The sequence below is a fragment of the Polypterus senegalus genome, chromosome 5, assembly GCF_016835505.1.
Source record: "Polypterus senegalus isolate Bchr_013 chromosome 5, ASM1683550v1, whole genome shotgun sequence".
In the NCBI taxonomy this organism is placed as follows: Eukaryota; Metazoa; Chordata; class Cladistia; order Polypteriformes; family Polypteridae; genus Polypterus; species Polypterus senegalus.
The window spans coordinates 98,322,390-98,340,859 of record NC_053158.1 but is presented as its reverse complement, the minus strand read 5'-3'; the positions used below and the strand labels follow the sequence as shown (position 1 = coordinate 98,340,859).

The window sequence follows — 18,470 nt, the reverse complement described above, 5'->3', positions numbered from 1 at the left end:
GAAGGGGGCATTTAAAAAATGAAATTTAAAATTCCAAAAGTACTAAGCATAAAATTACTTACACATTTGAACTGTTATTTCTATTTTTTGTTTGACAGTCTAGTAAAAAGATAATTAGAATTTTTTATCTTTTTACAGGAAATGTCTTTTCACCCTGGACGTGGTTGTCCCAGAGGAAGAGGAGCTTCTGTGCAGCGTGGTGCTCCTCAGAATTACAGACCTCAGAACCTCCACCAGATCCCACCTCAGCAATCAGTGCCCCTTTTCCATTATGACTCATCAGCTACTCCCTCATCTGGTTATCCTAATCCAGGTGTAGGTTACATGCCTCCAAGACCTGATTTTATTCCATACCCTCACCCAGCTCCTTCTCAAGGACAAAATTCTTTAGGCCAGTGTCCTGTTAGACCACCGTTTCCAAACCCTCCCCTTAGATCAGCTTTTACTGGACCCCCTAATTTTCCTCCTCCACCAGTCCCTAGCCCTGGTAATAACACTTTGTCTGGATCAACAGACTCTAGTCAAAATTCATACCATTACATGATGCACACTTTGCCTCCACCACCACTGCCGCCTCCACCTGTTCCACCTGCCATGCCGCAACAAGTGAGCTATCAGCCTCCCTATTCTGTAAACTTTTCCCAGCAGCCTTTTCCCCCATCCAGTTTTAGTTCAGGTTATCAGCAGAATTCAAGTACTTTTAAATCTGATCAATTTAGACATGCAAGTCAATATAAAACTGAAAAGAGCCAAAATGAACGAAGGTCACCAGAAAGAAGCAGAAGACATGAAGATCACAGGCCGAAAGGTTATGGCTACGGAGTGCACAATGATCGGCACAGGCAAGATTACTTGGGAGAACGAAGAGACCATGGGCGGAGTCCTGATAAAAGAAAACAGGAGAGTAGTCGCCACAGGTCAGACTATGAACGCAGCAGAAGCTCACCTCATTACAGAAGCAGAGAAAGAAGCAGGTAATTTTAACTTAATATGGGTTGTTTACTCTCCACCTTAACCAATTACTTTGAATTGCTTATAATATTTTAGTTGATCATTCTTTGAGATTTCTACTTTTCTTTCCAAAGTCAGGAACTCAGTAGCAAAGTAGTTATTTTCAAGTCACAACACGAATATACCTTCCCTTATACAATAATATTATTTTGTAGCCCACTATTTAGTATTATTACGTTTTAGGTGCCACATTACTTGGAAACTCTTAAATATAACACATACACTTAAACTCCCATCTTTTAAGATACCATCACCAAACACTTGTTTTTTACATACCAGTCTTCACAGTATTATGTGGAATAGAGCAATGAATAGGTCAACAAATATCAGTCAATTCAAATAAATGTTAACAGGCATACTTGCCTACTGTCCCTGTTGAGTCAAAACATTAGTACAATCTTCCATTCAATTGTCTATGACCTATGGTAACATGTGAAAGTAGAAAAACTGTTTCAATACTTGAATCATACTATAAGAATATTTCAATGTTGTCCCTAGGGCCTTTTGTCTGAGAATGCTGCCCTGGGGATCTTACACATTGCTTTGTAGCTGTTCAGTATAGTTTGAGGTCATGTTTCTTCTTTCCACCGCAAACTAAAATGTGTAATAGAGACCTTTGGCAAATTATTCTCTCTGTTCCACACACCAGAAAATGCATTCACTCTCTCTTGTCTTGCAATCTGCTGCTCTGGAAGGAGTGGGAAGAGGAGTGCCCTGGAACTTCTTACTTTTCAGTCATTTATACTAGGATAGCATTTAACTCTTTCAGGGCTGATGTCGACTTTTGTCGAAATTCAGCGGTAGAGAACGGTAATCGGCTGTAAACTGTGACAAAACTCGCCCTTACATTTTAATTCGACTCATTTTGCTAGTTACAGTTAAGTAGCTTTGTTGATTTAACCTCGATTCCCTGTGCACACATGAGTAGCGAAGAGCAAACAACCTCTAAAATGGCATCAATATCTGGTGAGAGACTAAAGTGAATGTTCAAATTAAAACATACCTTGAATGTTTTATGTATTATCGCTGAATTGGACTCTGACTTGTTGGACTTGGAATTTAATGCAAATGATCTGGAGATGGAGATCACAAGCGAAAATGAGGTACCAGCATCGGCTGATCAGTTCCCAGCTGATTATGGTGCTGAACACGTTCATGTAGCTGATACGCCTACAGTAGCATTCACCTGGGAGGACCATTACTTATGATGACAAGAGGTATAAACCATATTGCCACCGCTGCCCAACTGCTGTTTGCAGACAGCCAGGCAGCCGGTCTACTGTGCATTCCTGCTGGCCAGTGAGGCGCCCCTGTTCAGCCACTGTCGCCAGAGATGCAGAATATGCAGCAACAGCAGCCATAGCACGTAGCAATAGATGTTTTATGTTTTATGTGCTAAACCATTGCTTTGTGTGCTTGGAAAAAATATTCAGCCCTCAAAGAGTTAAAATTGTGGGGAGGGTGGTTTACAGGTAGAAAAAAAGCTTAGTTCAGAGATTTAAGGAAAGTGATTTGTAGAAGCCGGAAAAGAAGTTTGGAGCCGAATAGGAAGAGTAGTTAGTCCCAGAGATACCATTTGGCTACCTTTAAAATTGGATGTTGTAAGGCATTGTTATTTTTGCAAGTCTGAATGTGGTCTAAAACTTTAAAAATGTGGGTATTGTCTGAGGGGGAAACAATCTAATAATGCAGTAGCAACATAGTCTTTTGGTAATGTGGTGTTTTTCCTTTTCTCTTTCTGACACTGCTGCATCTGAGTTTTAGTCGATGCTGGAAGCCACAAGCAGCTTCAAACAATGCCTGCACTGCTGAGTGAGAGGGGGAAAAGGATATCTTTTGCTCTAACCTCAAATAAGAAAGGCGCCCATATATTTAGCAAGGCATTATCAACATCCTATCTATCTATCTATCTATCTATCTATCTATCTATCTATCTATCTATCTATCTATCTATCTATCTATCTATCTATCTATCTATCTATCTATCTATCTATCTATCTATCTATCTATCTATCTATCACCTTGGGTTTTAATGACACTAGAAATATCAAATAATTGATTATCAATCTTGAGTTAGCTTGGATGTGTGAGGACACTAATACTCCACATTTCAGTGGAGTATTACAGTATTTATTTTTGTTTGAATTATCTGACCTTACTACATCATTTAAATTAAGAAAGCATCCTAATTTTGCAAAATATCCAAATGAGAAAGAAGTGGTCTTAGTTTGGAAATGTCATGACTGACAATTCGTAAATTGAAAAAAATATTATAAGTTGTAAATAGAGGAGAACCTTGATGTAGTTTGCAGTTTTTGGGGAAAAAAAAAAGCTATTTTTTAATTAATGTAATGAGAGAACTATTTGAACTGTCTTAAATGATTTTATTAAATAGTTCTGCTTAATCCAGTTACATGATTGTTTTTATGTTAAACACTATTGTTGCATTAGGGTTCATATAATATAGTGCTAGGTAAACCAATGGATTACTGCTAATTTAATATGTTGAAAGAAACAACAACATTTATTTATATAGCACATTTTCATTCAAATTATGCAGCTGAAAGTGCGTTACATGATGAAGAAAGAGAAAAAAGACAAAATAAATAAAAATTAGAATAAGGGAACACTAATTAACATAGAAAAAAAGTAAGGTCCGATGGCCAGGGAGGACAGAAAAAACAAAACAAAAAAAAAAACTCCAGGAAGCTGGAGAATAAAATGAAATCTACAGGGGTCCAGCCACAAGACTGCCCAGCCTCTCTAGGCATTCTACCTAAGATAAATTACCTCAATCAGTCCTCATGGTATTCAGGGTTCTCATGGAAGAACTTGATGATGACGGTCATGTGGATTTCTGGCCTTTAATCCATCAATGTTTTGACATCACAGTGCTTTGATCAGGTGGTGGTGGCGCAGGCCGCCACTCCGGAAAACTGGAAAAAGAACAGAAAGAAAGTAGGGATTAATACGGATTTTGGAGCCACCATTAATAATCATGTAATTAATTGAATATACAGAGCATCATGATTAAAACACTGCTGAAAACAAATTACCTTAACATGGCTTTCTCATAGCTTCATTTTAGTTTAAAGTGCTCCACTGTATTAGCCTGGCGAATTCCTATTGGCAAGCTATTCCAGATTTTAGGTGCACAACAGCAGAAGGCCGCCTCATCACTTCTTTTAAGTTTAGCTCTTGGAATTCTAAGCAGACACTCCTTTGAAGATCTAAGGTTATGATTCGGAGTGTAAGGTGTAAGACATTCCGAAATATAAGATGGAGTGAGATTATTTAAGGCTTTGTAAACTATAAGCAGGATTTTAAAGTCAATTCTAAATGACACAGGTAACCAATGTAGTGAAATCAAAACTGGAGAGATGTGCTTGGATTTTCTTTTCCTAGTTAAGATTTTAGCAGCTGCATTCTGCACTAGTTCCAAACGATTTATGTCTTTTGGGTAGTCCTGAGAGGAGAGCAGAAAGTCTTAAATCAACAATTCTCAACAATAAATATATATATATATATATATATTTAAATAAGTAAATAAATACAACTCCCCACCTTCACTGGTTTAGATTGTTTTATAAAACTGGAAAAATAATAAGATGAAATGCAAATAATGCTACACATTTTTCACGTTTGTCCAAATTAAGGGATCGCCATCGACACAGGGAAACCAGAAGGTCCTCATCTATTGAAAGACAACACAGAAAAGACTATAAGAGGCCAAGAAGGTAAGACATAGAACATGACAGAGAATAAGGGTTAATTTTTGGAGATTTAGCTGCTATAGCTATAAAAAGCTTTTTGGAAACACAGTATGTTTCAGACACTGAAATTGCTTTAGGTTTGGGGGTGTAAGACATTTTAAAAAAATATTTAGAGATGTTTTGCATGCCAGTTCTAGTGTTTGTATAGCTCTGTTTTATATTTGATTATATTTCTAGTAACATTACAGTATTTTTATTATTGTAATGATGTTTCTTTACTTTTGTTAATGTTACATTTCATATCCTATTTCTAACACCATGTGGGTTGTGAAAGTCGTACAATTTGATAATTTCATATATTGCAGAAGTGCATTGATCTATCTGTTTTGTCATCATCATATCCAGTTCAGGATCCCTAGGGCTTACCTGTCTTGGCAGTACTGATTACAAGGCAGGAACTAAACCTGGATATGAAGCAAGTCTATTGCAGGGTACACAGCTATACACATAGGCATTCACTCTAATAAGGTCATGAACATAAGTTTAATTTCAGACTGTCTCTTGCAACAGTAGCAGTTCATTATAGAAAATATACACATGTATGTTGGAGCAGATTGCATTTGCTATTTGGCCTGACTTTGAGATTATAGATTGTGGAAAGAAACAAGTGTTTCTGGAGAAATTAACAATAATACCAGGAGAATATGTGAAGTTTACCTAACACGCAAAACAGGATTCTAAGCAGTGTTCCGTTACTCGCTGCTGACAATGCTTATCATTGTGCTACTAATGTAAAACCAATCCGTAAAAGCAGGTTAGAGAATGTTATTTGTAAGTAACAAGTCCAGTGTGTTAGTTTTTCCTGCCAAACTAGTAATGCTTATTTGGAGTTAGCCAAATAAGTCATTACACAGAAGAAATTTGCTATTTATAAACTTGCAGATATTCTATCAGTACAGCACACAATTTATTATTAAAATGTGTGTATAAGCATATGGAAAAAAAGGAATATAGTTTTGAGTGGGAAAGTAACTCTTCCCTGTATAGTACAGTTCAGTGCACATTTAATCTTGCAGGTCAACTTATTCTGCCTTAATTAAGTACGTTTTATTTACAAGGCAATTTGACCAGGTAGCCTGAGCTCGGCAGAGTTAATCCCATCCAAATGATTTATTTAAATTCTCAAATGTCTAAGCCTTTTTTAGTGTTTTGTAGTGTTTTTTTGAAGTCTGCCTGTTAATTTCATGACAGTAGAACCAAGGGGTTTATGCCTTTTTTCCAGCAGAAGTTTTACTTTTCAAAAATGACAAGTACAACCATGGATAAGTTTATAGTTTATCTAAAAAAAGTGGTATAAATGCCAATAAACGCCTTTCAAATCTTCCGTTCTTTGCTGAAAAAATACAGATACCTTGACAGATCCCAACAGTTTTAGGAAAATAAAGAAATTACTTCAGCATAGTTTTCAATATCACTCAACATTTTTCACTTAAAACTCCAACGAATTACAGTATATACATTTATTTGTTTTATATCAGAAACTGGAAAATTATTTACATGTCTCACTGTTCAAAACCGTTTCTGTTCAGAATGAGACACAGTACAGCATTAAAATCCTTGTATTGCCAAGCAGTTTCCTGATAGCGGTTCACACACTTCCTCCTCCCTGATGTGGCCTTTGTACTAGGACCATTGATAGTAAAAATTCCAACACACATAATTAATCTGCTTAGTCCTCCAGACAGTTTTTGTGTTTCATTGGCTCTGTGTCCTTTGCTTTGCAGAACTTATTGTGAATAATACATTTTGTGCAATTCAAGTAAAATGTACAAATAATATTCAGTACTCTGTTAGAACTATATGGTGGCTATTGTAATACTAAATACATTTGGAAGAATGCTCAACCCCTGGGTATGCTTATTGTTTGGAATTACTGGTTTGAGGAATGGAATGTCTTTTATGTTTCACTGGTCACTCTCTTTTTTTCTCTGAATTGCACTCATTTACATTATTTATAAAAATGTAGATGTCAATACAAACAAAATATTTTGGGGGTTTACTTATCGTCAAATAGCTCCAAATTCTTCTGAAAAGGCAATTATTTATTCAAGGTCAAACTGTCTAGTTGGGACAAACTGTCAGCATTATCATCACTATCAAATAGCACTTCTTGTTTGGTGGTAAATACTTTTGGCTGCGCTATTTCAATAACACGGTGCACCGTATCGGTCTCTCCATGTAAATGAATGAGGATCTGTTTACTGTGTAGTAATTCACATGCGTTTCCTGATGATCCAATTACTTTGTGATGGTAAGTTTTTTTTTCCTGATCTCTAAAACATGCAGACAAAATGGTAGAGGAGGCTGAGCTATGCACATGCTGATTTCACCAGACGACTCTGCGATTAGGAGCATCTCTTACTTATGCTTGCATATCTTTGTCACTGATTAGTGTAGGAAGTCAATCCATTTCTTGAAATACTCTCTAAAATATCCTTCCTACATTGTATTTTTACAGAACGTTCATATATGAAACTATTGCATAATTAAAGGACATAATACACAACATACTCTGAGAGGAATGTTCATGTCAAACTGCATATAGACGAATGTATCAATAGTTTCCCTCACTCCCGACTTTGCAGCAATGTCAAAAACATGTCAGTTGCTCTACGGAGATCCTGCTGGGTCATTTTTCAGAGCTGCAGTTGTGCACCTTCATTCGCACTTCCCCGTTTGTTTCCTAAGTGAAACTGATCTCTCTATTATAAAAATTATATTATCTTGCGATGAGATGTGATGTTTTGAAGAGAGACAGAGAGGTAGAGACACTTTCACTTCTCACAACACGGTCAAGTCACGTCAAACTGACCTCTATTGGAAGCATGTACCTGTGAGACAAAGAGCTAGGCAAGAAAAGTAATGATCAGTCTGAAACAAGTGGAATTTAAAACCTTGCATGTCCAAACTGGGTCAGAGATAAAAGACAAAGAGTAAAAGACACAGTAGAACTTCATAAAAACGTTCAAAAACGTTGCCGCCATACACATGCAGAGCAGGTTGCAGATTATGACAGCAGTGGAATTCGAAAGGCTCATAAATAACCTTGGCGTGATGCACACGCAGAACAAGTTCAAAAATAGGACAGTACTAAAATTTGAAAGTGTCACCAACAAGACAGTTCAGATCGCATTCGTGCAAACAAATGGAAGTTATTACTAGGTGAAATAACGGAACAGCAAAAAGAGATCGAATATATGGACATAGGCGATATGTCGGAAGTATGTAGATATTGTAAGGGTTTAAAGTTTTAAGTCGGAGACTTGTAGATCATCTACTTTGTGTTGCCATCAGGGAAAAGTACTGCTGCTTCCCAATGAAGAGGCGTTTCTGCAAGAATTAAAAGATTTGCTGTTTGGTGAAAGTGAAATCAACAAACGCTCCAGGCAAAATATATGCGTCTACAATAATCGTTTTGTGTTGGCATCATTCAGTGCACAAAACATTGATTTACACAATAATGGACCATACGGTATGAGAATCTGTGTTCCCGCAACAATTGCAGCTACGACAAGTTTAATTTCGAAAAAAAAACACAATTTGGTCAGGTGTGTTTTTTGATCATGAAGAAGATGCAACATAGGATTGAAACAGTTAAACGATTCAACGTAATAGACATTATACAGCCAATAACAGATGGAAATCCATACGTCCAAACGTGTCGCACTTTACACAAGATTAACCAGCAACACATGAACAAAGACATTTTATTGGATCTCTATATGAATCCGAAAGATCACAGTCGCATTTATAATAAACCCACATGTGATGAATTGTCAGTAATAATACTTTCGAAAGACGGAGATATCAAAGGCACAGTAGATATTCATGTATATCCAAAGGCAAAGCATGTTTCGTCATTTTTATGTCAAATACATTGCCACATGCCGACCTTTTAACCTTTGCTTTTCCCAGATGGCGAAACAGGATGGTCGTCCAATGTGAAACAAACGCATTCAGCAAAATGAATAACACCCACACAATATTTCGGATCAAAATTAGCGATACGTTCCCATGTATTTAACCCACTTCTATCATCTCAACTTCTTTCGCAACAATACATTATTAATGCATATGTTAAAGTTGCAGCTAATCGTCTCTTATTTATTAAATCAAATCAAGCTAAACTTAGAATGGAACATATGCAAGGTCTCATTGATCATGTTTAAAATTCAAATATCAATAGTTCAGACAAATTCAAAATTGATATAGCAGTAATATTACCATCATCCTATCAAGGTAGTCCAAGAGTATTACAGCAGTTATATCATGAGGCAATGGCAATATCCAGAACTATCGGAAGGCCAGATTTATTTCTTACAGTGAGGTGTAATCCACAATGGCCAGAAATCCGCAGCTTCTTGAGAAACCGTGCCACCTGCTACATCGGCTCTGGATATTCTCAATTTCATATGTAGATTGTTTTCTCAGAAAAGTCTTATTATTATTGAAATGATATTCACTCATGGCCAGTTGCATTGTCAAAAGTGAACATAATGCATATGTAACATATCCCATGAAAAAAACACTTTTTAAATTGTATTTCCACAGGACCAAACCTGGGGGTTGGCGAGCGAAGCGAGCAGGCAGCAGAGCCCCCTAGTAGTTTAAAATAAGATCTTATATACCGGATGCCTCTCAGTTTGTGTGTCAGGACCATTGGTAGGCTTGCTGAATTCATAGGGTTAAGTATCTCATTCAGAGAATGAATTATCATAGCTTATAACTATTAGTGAAAAGTAAGTTGCTGTGTTGGATTAATTACATGATTTAACTTTATGTGTTGGATTCTGCTGCAAGAGAAATGAAGATCCTTATTATATTAGTACTAGCAACTTGGCGCGCGCTATGCTGCGCGTTGGATGACCACAGTTGAAGGACTCAATTGTAAGGACCTCTCGTCGGGTGTCTCATTGGCACGCTTTTTGCCTCTTTCTTTCGTGATCACGGCATAATCTGTCTTCTCTCTCTGTAGGGGTTTCAGTTGCCTTTCACAGCGGCAGAGACGCGTCGTTGAGCTAATCTGTGTGAATGCTGAGTGTCCATTTCTTGCGAGCGACTGTCAGGCCTTTGCCTCTTTGCTTCGTATTCACGCTGTAATGTGTCCTCTCTCACAGCAGCAGGTTTAGTTGCGTTTTGTTTCGGCATTGTTCAGTAAGGTCTCCTCCGTACAAGTGCACATGGGTAGCTGAAAACGGAAAGGTATAGTGGGCATAGTGAAACACACGAATTGGTGACCAGGGGAACCATCCGAGTCAGACGCGGGGCTCGAAATACTCAAGTGCGCATGTTATTTATAATTACATTTTTTTTTGTTATGAACTTCCCCAAAAGAGTTGATCCCTGTAAATAGTTAATAGTATATGAACAATATAATCTGTTGTAGTACGGGCGTTAATTAGCGTCACAGCTCATAACCTGCATACACCACATGTTTGGCTGTAATGCCAGAAGCACGGTGGACACTGTAACGGTAGTTTGTGGTTTCTGTTTCTTTTGTGATTTTTTTATTTCATTTTATTGATTATTTAATAGGCGGAGGGGAGAAGACGTTAATGTGACGCTCTGTCTATTTCTTTACTTTTGTTTTGAAAAGATTTTTGGGAACAGGAAAAATAAAAGCAAAGGGAAAAGAACGGAGGGGGGTAAGCAGGAATTCTGAGAGGGGACGGACTGGGGCTTTTCTACAGGGCGGCTATACAGCCAAAAGGAACACGGACCCGGACACGGACACTGCGCTGGGCTTTTATTATATAGATAATTCAGAGATAAAATTTTAAACAATTATTGATTATTTTCATCCAAATCAAAAATTGATTTGCATTTTCCAGTGAAAAATGTAAAATGATTCAAACAAATAAGGAACCACTGTCTTAGTACTTTTTTTTTGTCTTATATTTTATATTGATACAATTTTCAGTGTCAATCGCATTCACGCTATACGTGCCTGTTGTTCATGGGTGATGCAAGGAACATTATAAATGCAGGGAACAGTATTACCTGGCCACGACCCTACCTGATTACTGTGTCTGTGTATAGGAGAGTGGTAGATCTCGTTACAATAAATAACCATGATGTTCCTGTTTTGAAGCTGAATAAAGTTGGTTTTGCTAAAGTACTGAGCCTCAGCCTCATGTTTTGGGGTGCAAGACAGGGACTCGCATGTCACAGTATGTAAAGTCAAATTCTATTAACACTAGAATTAACAGAGCCTATGAAAAAACTCGTAAATCCGTCCCACCTTAAATCGCTTCTTAAAATCGTTCACAGCTCTCCACCAACGTGTTTTGTCATCTAAATGTGCTGATAAAAATCAGGCTGCAAGCAGCCGGTTATTCCATCCACCCCACCGATTTAGAACGTGCACAAACTTCTCCCAGCTCATGCCTTGATTGGTTTTCTGGGAGTGAAGTGGAGTTTTAGAGTGGAAATAATAGATCGTTTTTGGAACACACGCATTTCATGTCTGTTCCGTTTCTACAGTAATCTGTGTAAACACTGTTTCTACAGTAATCTGTGTAAACACTGTTTCTACAGTAATCTGTGTAAACAGATTGTTTAAACAGAAACGTTTTTTATATTCTACTAGTAGATGACAAAATGTAGGCATAAACTATATAATTTATAAAGTATCACAGAAATACTTTCACAAAAGGTACAAATTTAAAACAACAATTGCACTTTTATTCAAAAATATAACTGCAGAAACAAAAAGCCGCCTTAACATGCGTCATTGACACCCATTTATTACGACTGCCTCCGTGGCGCAATAGAATCAGCTGCCGCCTGGGAATCAAAAGGTCGCGAGTTTGAACCTGCACTACACCATGATTTCTTCAAAACGTCGAATGTTATTTATTTGGCACAGATATGTGTGCATGCACTTTTTGTGGCATTACACATGTATTTTTTGAGCATGTCCGTGCCAAATAAAACTCTAAAACTCCACTTCACTCCCAGAAAATCAATCAAGGCATGAGCTGGGAGAAGTTTGTGCACGTTCTAAGTCGGTGGGGAGATGGAATAGCTGGCTGCTTGCAGCCTGATTTTTATCAGCACATTTAGATGACAAAAGACGCTGGTGGAGAGCTGAGAAAGATTTTAAGAAGCGATTTAAGGTGGGACGGATTTACGTGTTTTTTCGTAGGCTCTGGTAATTCTAGTGTTAATAGAATTTGACTTTACATACTGTGACACGCGAGTCCTGTCTTAGTACTTTTTTTGTCTATATTTTATATTGATACAGTTTTTAGTGTCCAATATTCTTAATAGAATTTGACTTTACATACTGTGACATGCGAGTCCCTGTCTTGCACCCCAAAACATGAGGCTGAGGCTCAGTACTTTAGCAAAACCAACTTTATTCAGCTTCAAAACAGGAACATCATGGTTATTTATTGTAACGAGATCTACCACTCTCCTATACACAGACACAGTAATCAGGTAGGGTCGTGGCCAGGTAATACTGTTCCCTGCATTTATAATGTTCCTTGCATCACCCATGAACAACAGGCACATATAGCGTGAATGCGATCGACTCAGATTTGCTTTTGCTGTGAGCTGCTACTTCACTGGGAGCCTGCAGTTGCTCAGGCAGCTGATAGGCTGTCTTCTACAGACATGGCAATCGCGTTTCGGGACGCTCTTTGGCATGTTGTCCCGTTGGGGGGAGTACCAAAAGAGTTTAGAAACCTTATATCTCCCCCATCAGCTTTGTCTACACCGGTGTGGGTAAAGTGACCGTCCAAGCTGGGCTCGGCTAGGCAGGAGAGAACCAGCATTGGTGGGTGCAGCCCCGGGATGGTGGCGAACATCAAAAGCAAAATCTTGCAAGCTAATAGACCACCGAGTGAGCCGGGCATTCATATACTTCGTGTCCACAGCGGGGCGTGTCAGTCACCAGGATAAGCCGTTGTCCCCAGAGATAGTAACGGAGTCAGTGAAGGGGCAGCCTGATGTGCAAAATTGGGAATGAACCGCCTGTAATACCACGCAAGCCCAAGGAAGGCACAAACCTGTCTCTGTGTTTCAGGACGGGAAAATGCAAGCACCTCCTATATCTTGTCCATTTGAGGCTTGAGCAAACCCTTCCCCAAGGAATATACCAGATAACTGGTTTCCAACATACCCAGCTTGCACTTCTTAGGGCTGGCTGTCAATCCTGCCAGCCGTAAACTGTCAAGCACCGCCCGAAGGCGAACAAGATGAGATTCCCAGTTATTACTGAAAATAACCATATTGTCAAGATAGGTACCCGTGTACGTGGAATAGGGACGCAGGATCTGATCCATCATTCGCTGAAGGGACTGCGGTGCACCATGGAGACCAAAAGGGAATGCTGTAGATTCAAACAACCTGTCCGGAGTGACGAACGCAGTCTTCTTGCAGCTATACTTCTCAAAGGGGACCTGCCAATAACCCTTCGTGAAGTCAAGGGTGGACATTTATGAAGCCTGCCTGAGCCTTTCCAACAACTCGTCAACATGCGGCATTGGGTATGCATTGAACTTGAAAATCTTATTCAAACGCCTAAAATCCATACAGTACTGAACCGAACCGTCAGACTCTGAGACAAGTACAGTTGGACATCACCATTCGCTTTTGCTCTGCCGAATAATGTCTAATTGGAGCAATTCCATTTTCTGGGAGTTAGTTAAATCATCCCCAATGGGGACCGCTACGGCTGTGACCAGGGGCCTCATGTATAAACGGTGCGTACGCACAGAAAGGTTGCATAAGAACGTTTCCATGTTCAAATCCCGATGTATAAAACCTAAACTTGGCGCAAAGCCATGCACATTTCCACGGCACCTCATACCCTGTCGTACGCAAGTTCTCCTCTCGGTTTTGCAGACTGGCGGCACCCAGCGTCAAAGCAGTGCTACTGTTCCTGTGTGCTTATTCTTTCTTTTCCTAACGCGGCTTTATAAATACACTGAAATAAATCGCATGTTGTTTATTAGTTTAATGCGTCTGATTGTAATTAGCCAGTAACAATATAATGGCCCACAGAATGGTCAAATTATTGTAAATACCATAGCTGATTTACCGTTGTTACTCTCACTGCACCTTCTTCTTTTTCTTTCAGCTGCTCCTGTTAGGGGTTGCCACAGTGAATCGTCTTTTTCCATATTACACTCACTGCACCACTCTGAGTATTTTTATCACTGTATCTGAGTGGGGAATCACAGCAGCAGCTGATCGGAAAGAGAATTATCGGTATACAGCATCAAGTACACGCTGTCTCAGCCACGGCAAAACATTTCAAAGCCTTTACTGTATGGACCTCGCGGTTCAGAAACAAATAATAATAATAATAATTCATTACATTTATATAGCGCTTTTCTCAGTACTCAAAGCGCTATCCACACAGGGAGGAACCGGGAAGTGAACCCACAATCTTCCACAGTCTCCTTACTGCCAAGCAGCAGTAAGAACATCCCAAGAACTATAAATGCACTCAATCAATTGCTCCTTGTAGAACTGTTTGTACTTAAGTATAATTAACTTGCACTACAGTTATAATATTGCACAAACTGCACCACTTTATAAAGCGCGTATTTACATATGATGACGATATCATTTTTAAGATGAAAGGCAGCAAAGTATGTTTATTATATTATACAGATAAAACTTTAACTTCATTTAAATAATCTGTATTATTAATAATTAAACATGTGAGGACACGATGCCACAGCGCTAGCAAGTTCACGTATTGCTCCCGCCTCGCGCTGTATATTTGCTGAGGCTGGCGCGACACTGGAAGGATAGACGGATAGAATAATTAAACACATACTATGAAGATATTTCAATGCTCCTTAAGAGTTTTGAAGAATCGTCATTGTAAGCTTACAGATGCTCTACTACAGAGCTGATTGTGTGGTGACTGGGTATGTGGAGAAAGAAAAGCAAAGACAGGAATTGGAGGTTAGTACATTTGAAAGAGACAGTACTGCTACAATAAATTATTTCATCGAAGGTCACGCATGGCGCAGCAGCATCTTGCGTGAGACATGAACAATCACTGCGCCACCGTGTTCCCATGTTTAATAACATGCTTTCATTCCAATCATCATGAAAATGATGTCACGTATACATCTCAGTATTTTAATTATTCAGAGAGCTGTAATATCACGAATGTAATGGATTCTGTGTCCTGTCGGAGAAAGAGAAAGAACGGAAGCACGTAGTGATTCACACACAGAGCACATTGAAGATCAAATACAAAACAAAGCATTTAACATGCTAGTTTAGTTACGATGGGATTTGAGAAACTAGTAAATTAAATGATTTTAAGATGAAGTTTATGATGTTCTACTTTAATGACAAAATAAACTACGTGATTAAAGTGGAAATTTCAAGATTAAAGCTGACATTTCGTGCTTTTTTCCCCCCACTGTGTGCCTATATTTATTTTTTGTCTGTACCCTAATGAGCTTTCATATGACACTCAGACGGTGGGCTACAACTCGCCTTTTCACGGCAACTTTGATATGTGACGATTTTTTTATTTCGGGCACTGTGCGACTTTGTGAACTTGAGCTTTCAAGTTTCTCCAACATGCTATGTCACTTGTTCAACTTCCTTTTGTTGATTATACCACTGTTTAAATCAACAAGTAGTATGTTTTTCCTTTGCCTCCATTTGGTATTCGCTGAAATTCTTATATTTTCTCCTGTGCTTTTCCCATTGTCTTTTCACAAAACGCTGAGCTTAAGGGCTATTTACTGTATATTGATTTGCATATTCAAAGAGGCGTAATTCTGGGAGGAATTGGGGCGGGACAGCTGGTGCGTGCACATGCATTATTTTTCACGCTGACCAGGAGAATGGAAGTTGGAGTACGCACAGATTTCTGCATCTGGATTTTTCTGTGCGTAAGCATATTTCAGCTTTTGTGCTTACGTCATGTTATAGTACGAATTCTACGCACGCTGTTATACATGAGGCCCCAGGACTTTATATGGTCGCTCTTTTAAAAATTAATGTGTAAAATTTGTACAGGTTTTTACCACCCGGGAATTCTGAATTTATCAATCACTGGAGACGTACACTCTTCTATCACTATTGGCCCTTGCCATTCGGTCCGAAATTTATGTGGATCGGACAGAATCAACACCAGCACAAGATCCCCCTTCTTAAACTCGTGGAAATTACTCTTCCTGTCATAATTACATTTCTGTGCTTCCTGCTCATGCTCGTGATGTTCCACCGCAATAGAGGACAATCTGGCAATCGGCTCTTGTAGCAAAATGACTAGATCGACAAACCTCCCCGCAGGGGTGGTTTTGTGATTCCCTGTCCATTCTTACCGTCTCTGTCTAAATAATAGTTTGCAATGGCTCATCCCAATTGTCCTTTGCGGGTGGTTCTGGACAGCAAAGAGGAGGAAAGTTACTACAGTGTTCTAGGAAGTTGGATCGTCATTGGCTACAATCCAAACCATCTGTTTTACGGTTTTATTAAATCGTTCCTTCGGGCCATTTGTCTGCAGATGATAAACTGTGGAGTGTAACTGCTTAATTCTGAAACTTTCGCATGGCTGCTTCATGATGAGAGACATAAAGGGTGTGCCCTGATCAGTGAGAATCTCGCGAGGGATACCAATATGTGTGAACATATCCAAGAGCGTTTTTGCAATAGTTCGGGTGTCCGCCTGTTGCAAAACTGCTACTTCTGGGTATCTTGTGGCATAATCAATTAACATAAGCATATACTGAAAGCCACTTTTACTTATGGGAAGTGGGCCAGCAATATATTATCCCACTCTCTCAAAGGGGGACATCTAAAATAGGCATCAATACAAGGGGTGGCTTAGCAGGTCTGTGAGCAGAAACTATTTGACAGTTTGGACAGGCCTTACAAAATTGCTCCATATCCCGGCCCATATTCACCCAATAAAAGCATTCCCTCCTCATTTCTGCGCCGAGGTGGCCCCCGAAACGTTACTGTGAGCAATTTTTAAAACCTTCTTCCTATGCTCACTTGGTACTACCAATTGCTCGATACTTCAATCACCCATACAATCAGAAATTACCTGATCTAAAAAACCATCCTTCAGTAATAAATGTGGATTTTTAAAATTTGGGTTTTCTCTCTCCACATAATGAGTCATCATGGGCTTGTCTAAATGCAAAATCCAAGTTATGAGCTTTTTTTGGTGAGCAAACTCCACCTAGACGACAGTCTCTGCTTCCTCCGTGTCTGATGCAGCATCACACTCACATCTCATTGCTATTTTGTTTTCGTCTGAGTCTATTTCGAGTGTCTGGTCTGGGGAAGCTGTTGGTGCGTGCGATGGCATGGAAAAGTTTGCAAGCTGTCCTGGGTCTTAACTTGAGGATCAGTCCCCCAGCTCCCTGAACAACTCTAGTTCAATTTTAAACCTGTTCCCATGACTGACATTGTCTGTGGCGAGCCCCTCTCTATCTGCTACGGGGGTAGGTGCTCTGCAGGTGGCCAGCACCCTTGGAAAGAGGACATTTCTTTTTCCTATTAGGAGTGGCCAGGATGAGGTGTCTGATATGGCAGTCCAAACCTTAAAGTTCTTCCCTTTAAATTTCAAGAGGGAGTAATATAGTCTTGCATGTTTTAATGTCACCATGGACACAGTGGATGTTCACTTTGTCTGTGGTCTTATAAGGGGTCAGCCAGAGCAAATCACAGCAGACTAAGCGGAAGTCACTACCAGAGTCCAGCAGTGCAGATAGTTCCCATCCTGCCAATGTAATAGAGACCTTCAAATTGTCCTCCTTTAACACCTTGGGGGAAACTTGCGAGCCACATGGCTGGGCCAGACCGATAGCCATTGTTTGCGCATTTGGGAGGTTACACTCCTGATTCAGATGTCCCAGTCGATCGCAGCAAAAGCAGCTGCATTTAGTCCACACTATGGTGTTCACACTCTGGCGTCTATTACCTGTGGTGCTGGTGACACTGAAGGTTTGTGGTGGCTGGATCGAAATCGGGGTCAAGCCTGCGTAACCCCGTTATTTCCAGGTGGCTTGTGCACCCTCTAGTCTGTGGGTCAGTTCTAGCAGCGAGTGGACGTCGTTCTGTAGCATTTCATCAAAAAGGCTCTCGTCTATCCCTGACAGGACTTCATCAATAGTGAGCTTCTTCACAATGCGCTCGCACTTCGGGATGTTCTTCATCGTGTCGTCCCGTTGGGGGGAGTCCCAAAAGAGTTTAGAAACCTGACAATACGTTTTAATTTCAGTCGTTCTGCCAGTCGTGAAAGAAAACGGCTTCGCTGGGAAGAAGAACGTGAAAGAAGACCTGAGAGTCGTAGTTCCACAAGAGACAGAAACTTGGCTTCACTGAAAACCAAGGAGGCGGAGGATAGTCATACTGAGAAAGAAGATGAAGAAGAAGAACTATTAAAGCCTGTGTGGATTCGGTGCACTCATGCTGAGAATTATTACTCAAATGATCCTATGGATCAAGTGGTATGTATGACATTTTTTAACATAATTCATTTTTATTTTGTTTTTCTTGGTTTTTTCTTGTTTTGCATATTTTTTATTTAAGCTTTCCTTGCAAATTTACTAAATTTCATTTTGGTTTGAATTCTGGCGTTTGTTCTCTGATAAATTTTTATTGGTACTTTGCATATGTGAGCCAGAGAATTTATTACTGGAAATGTAATTTTCTTTATAATAGTACATAGTTATTCTTGTCTCATTT

The 18,470-nt window shown here is 39.4% G+C and overlaps 1 protein-coding gene across 1 annotated transcript in view; it reads left to right on the top strand.

Moving 5' to 3' along the window:
• The window catches only part of drosha (drosha ribonuclease III), a 149,438-nt gene that overhangs the window by 19,150 nt on the left and 111,818 nt on the right, over positions 1-18,470 (top strand). Inside the window, exons 2-4 of the mRNA XM_039753150.1 lie at positions 139-974; positions 4,668-4,748; positions 18,004-18,232. Coding sequence (XP_039609084.1) covers positions 142-974; positions 4,668-4,748; positions 18,004-18,232 — 1,143 coding nt within the window. The 5' untranslated portion in view covers positions 139-141. The remainder of the gene's footprint in view (positions 1-138; positions 975-4,667; positions 4,749-18,003; positions 18,233-18,470) is intronic.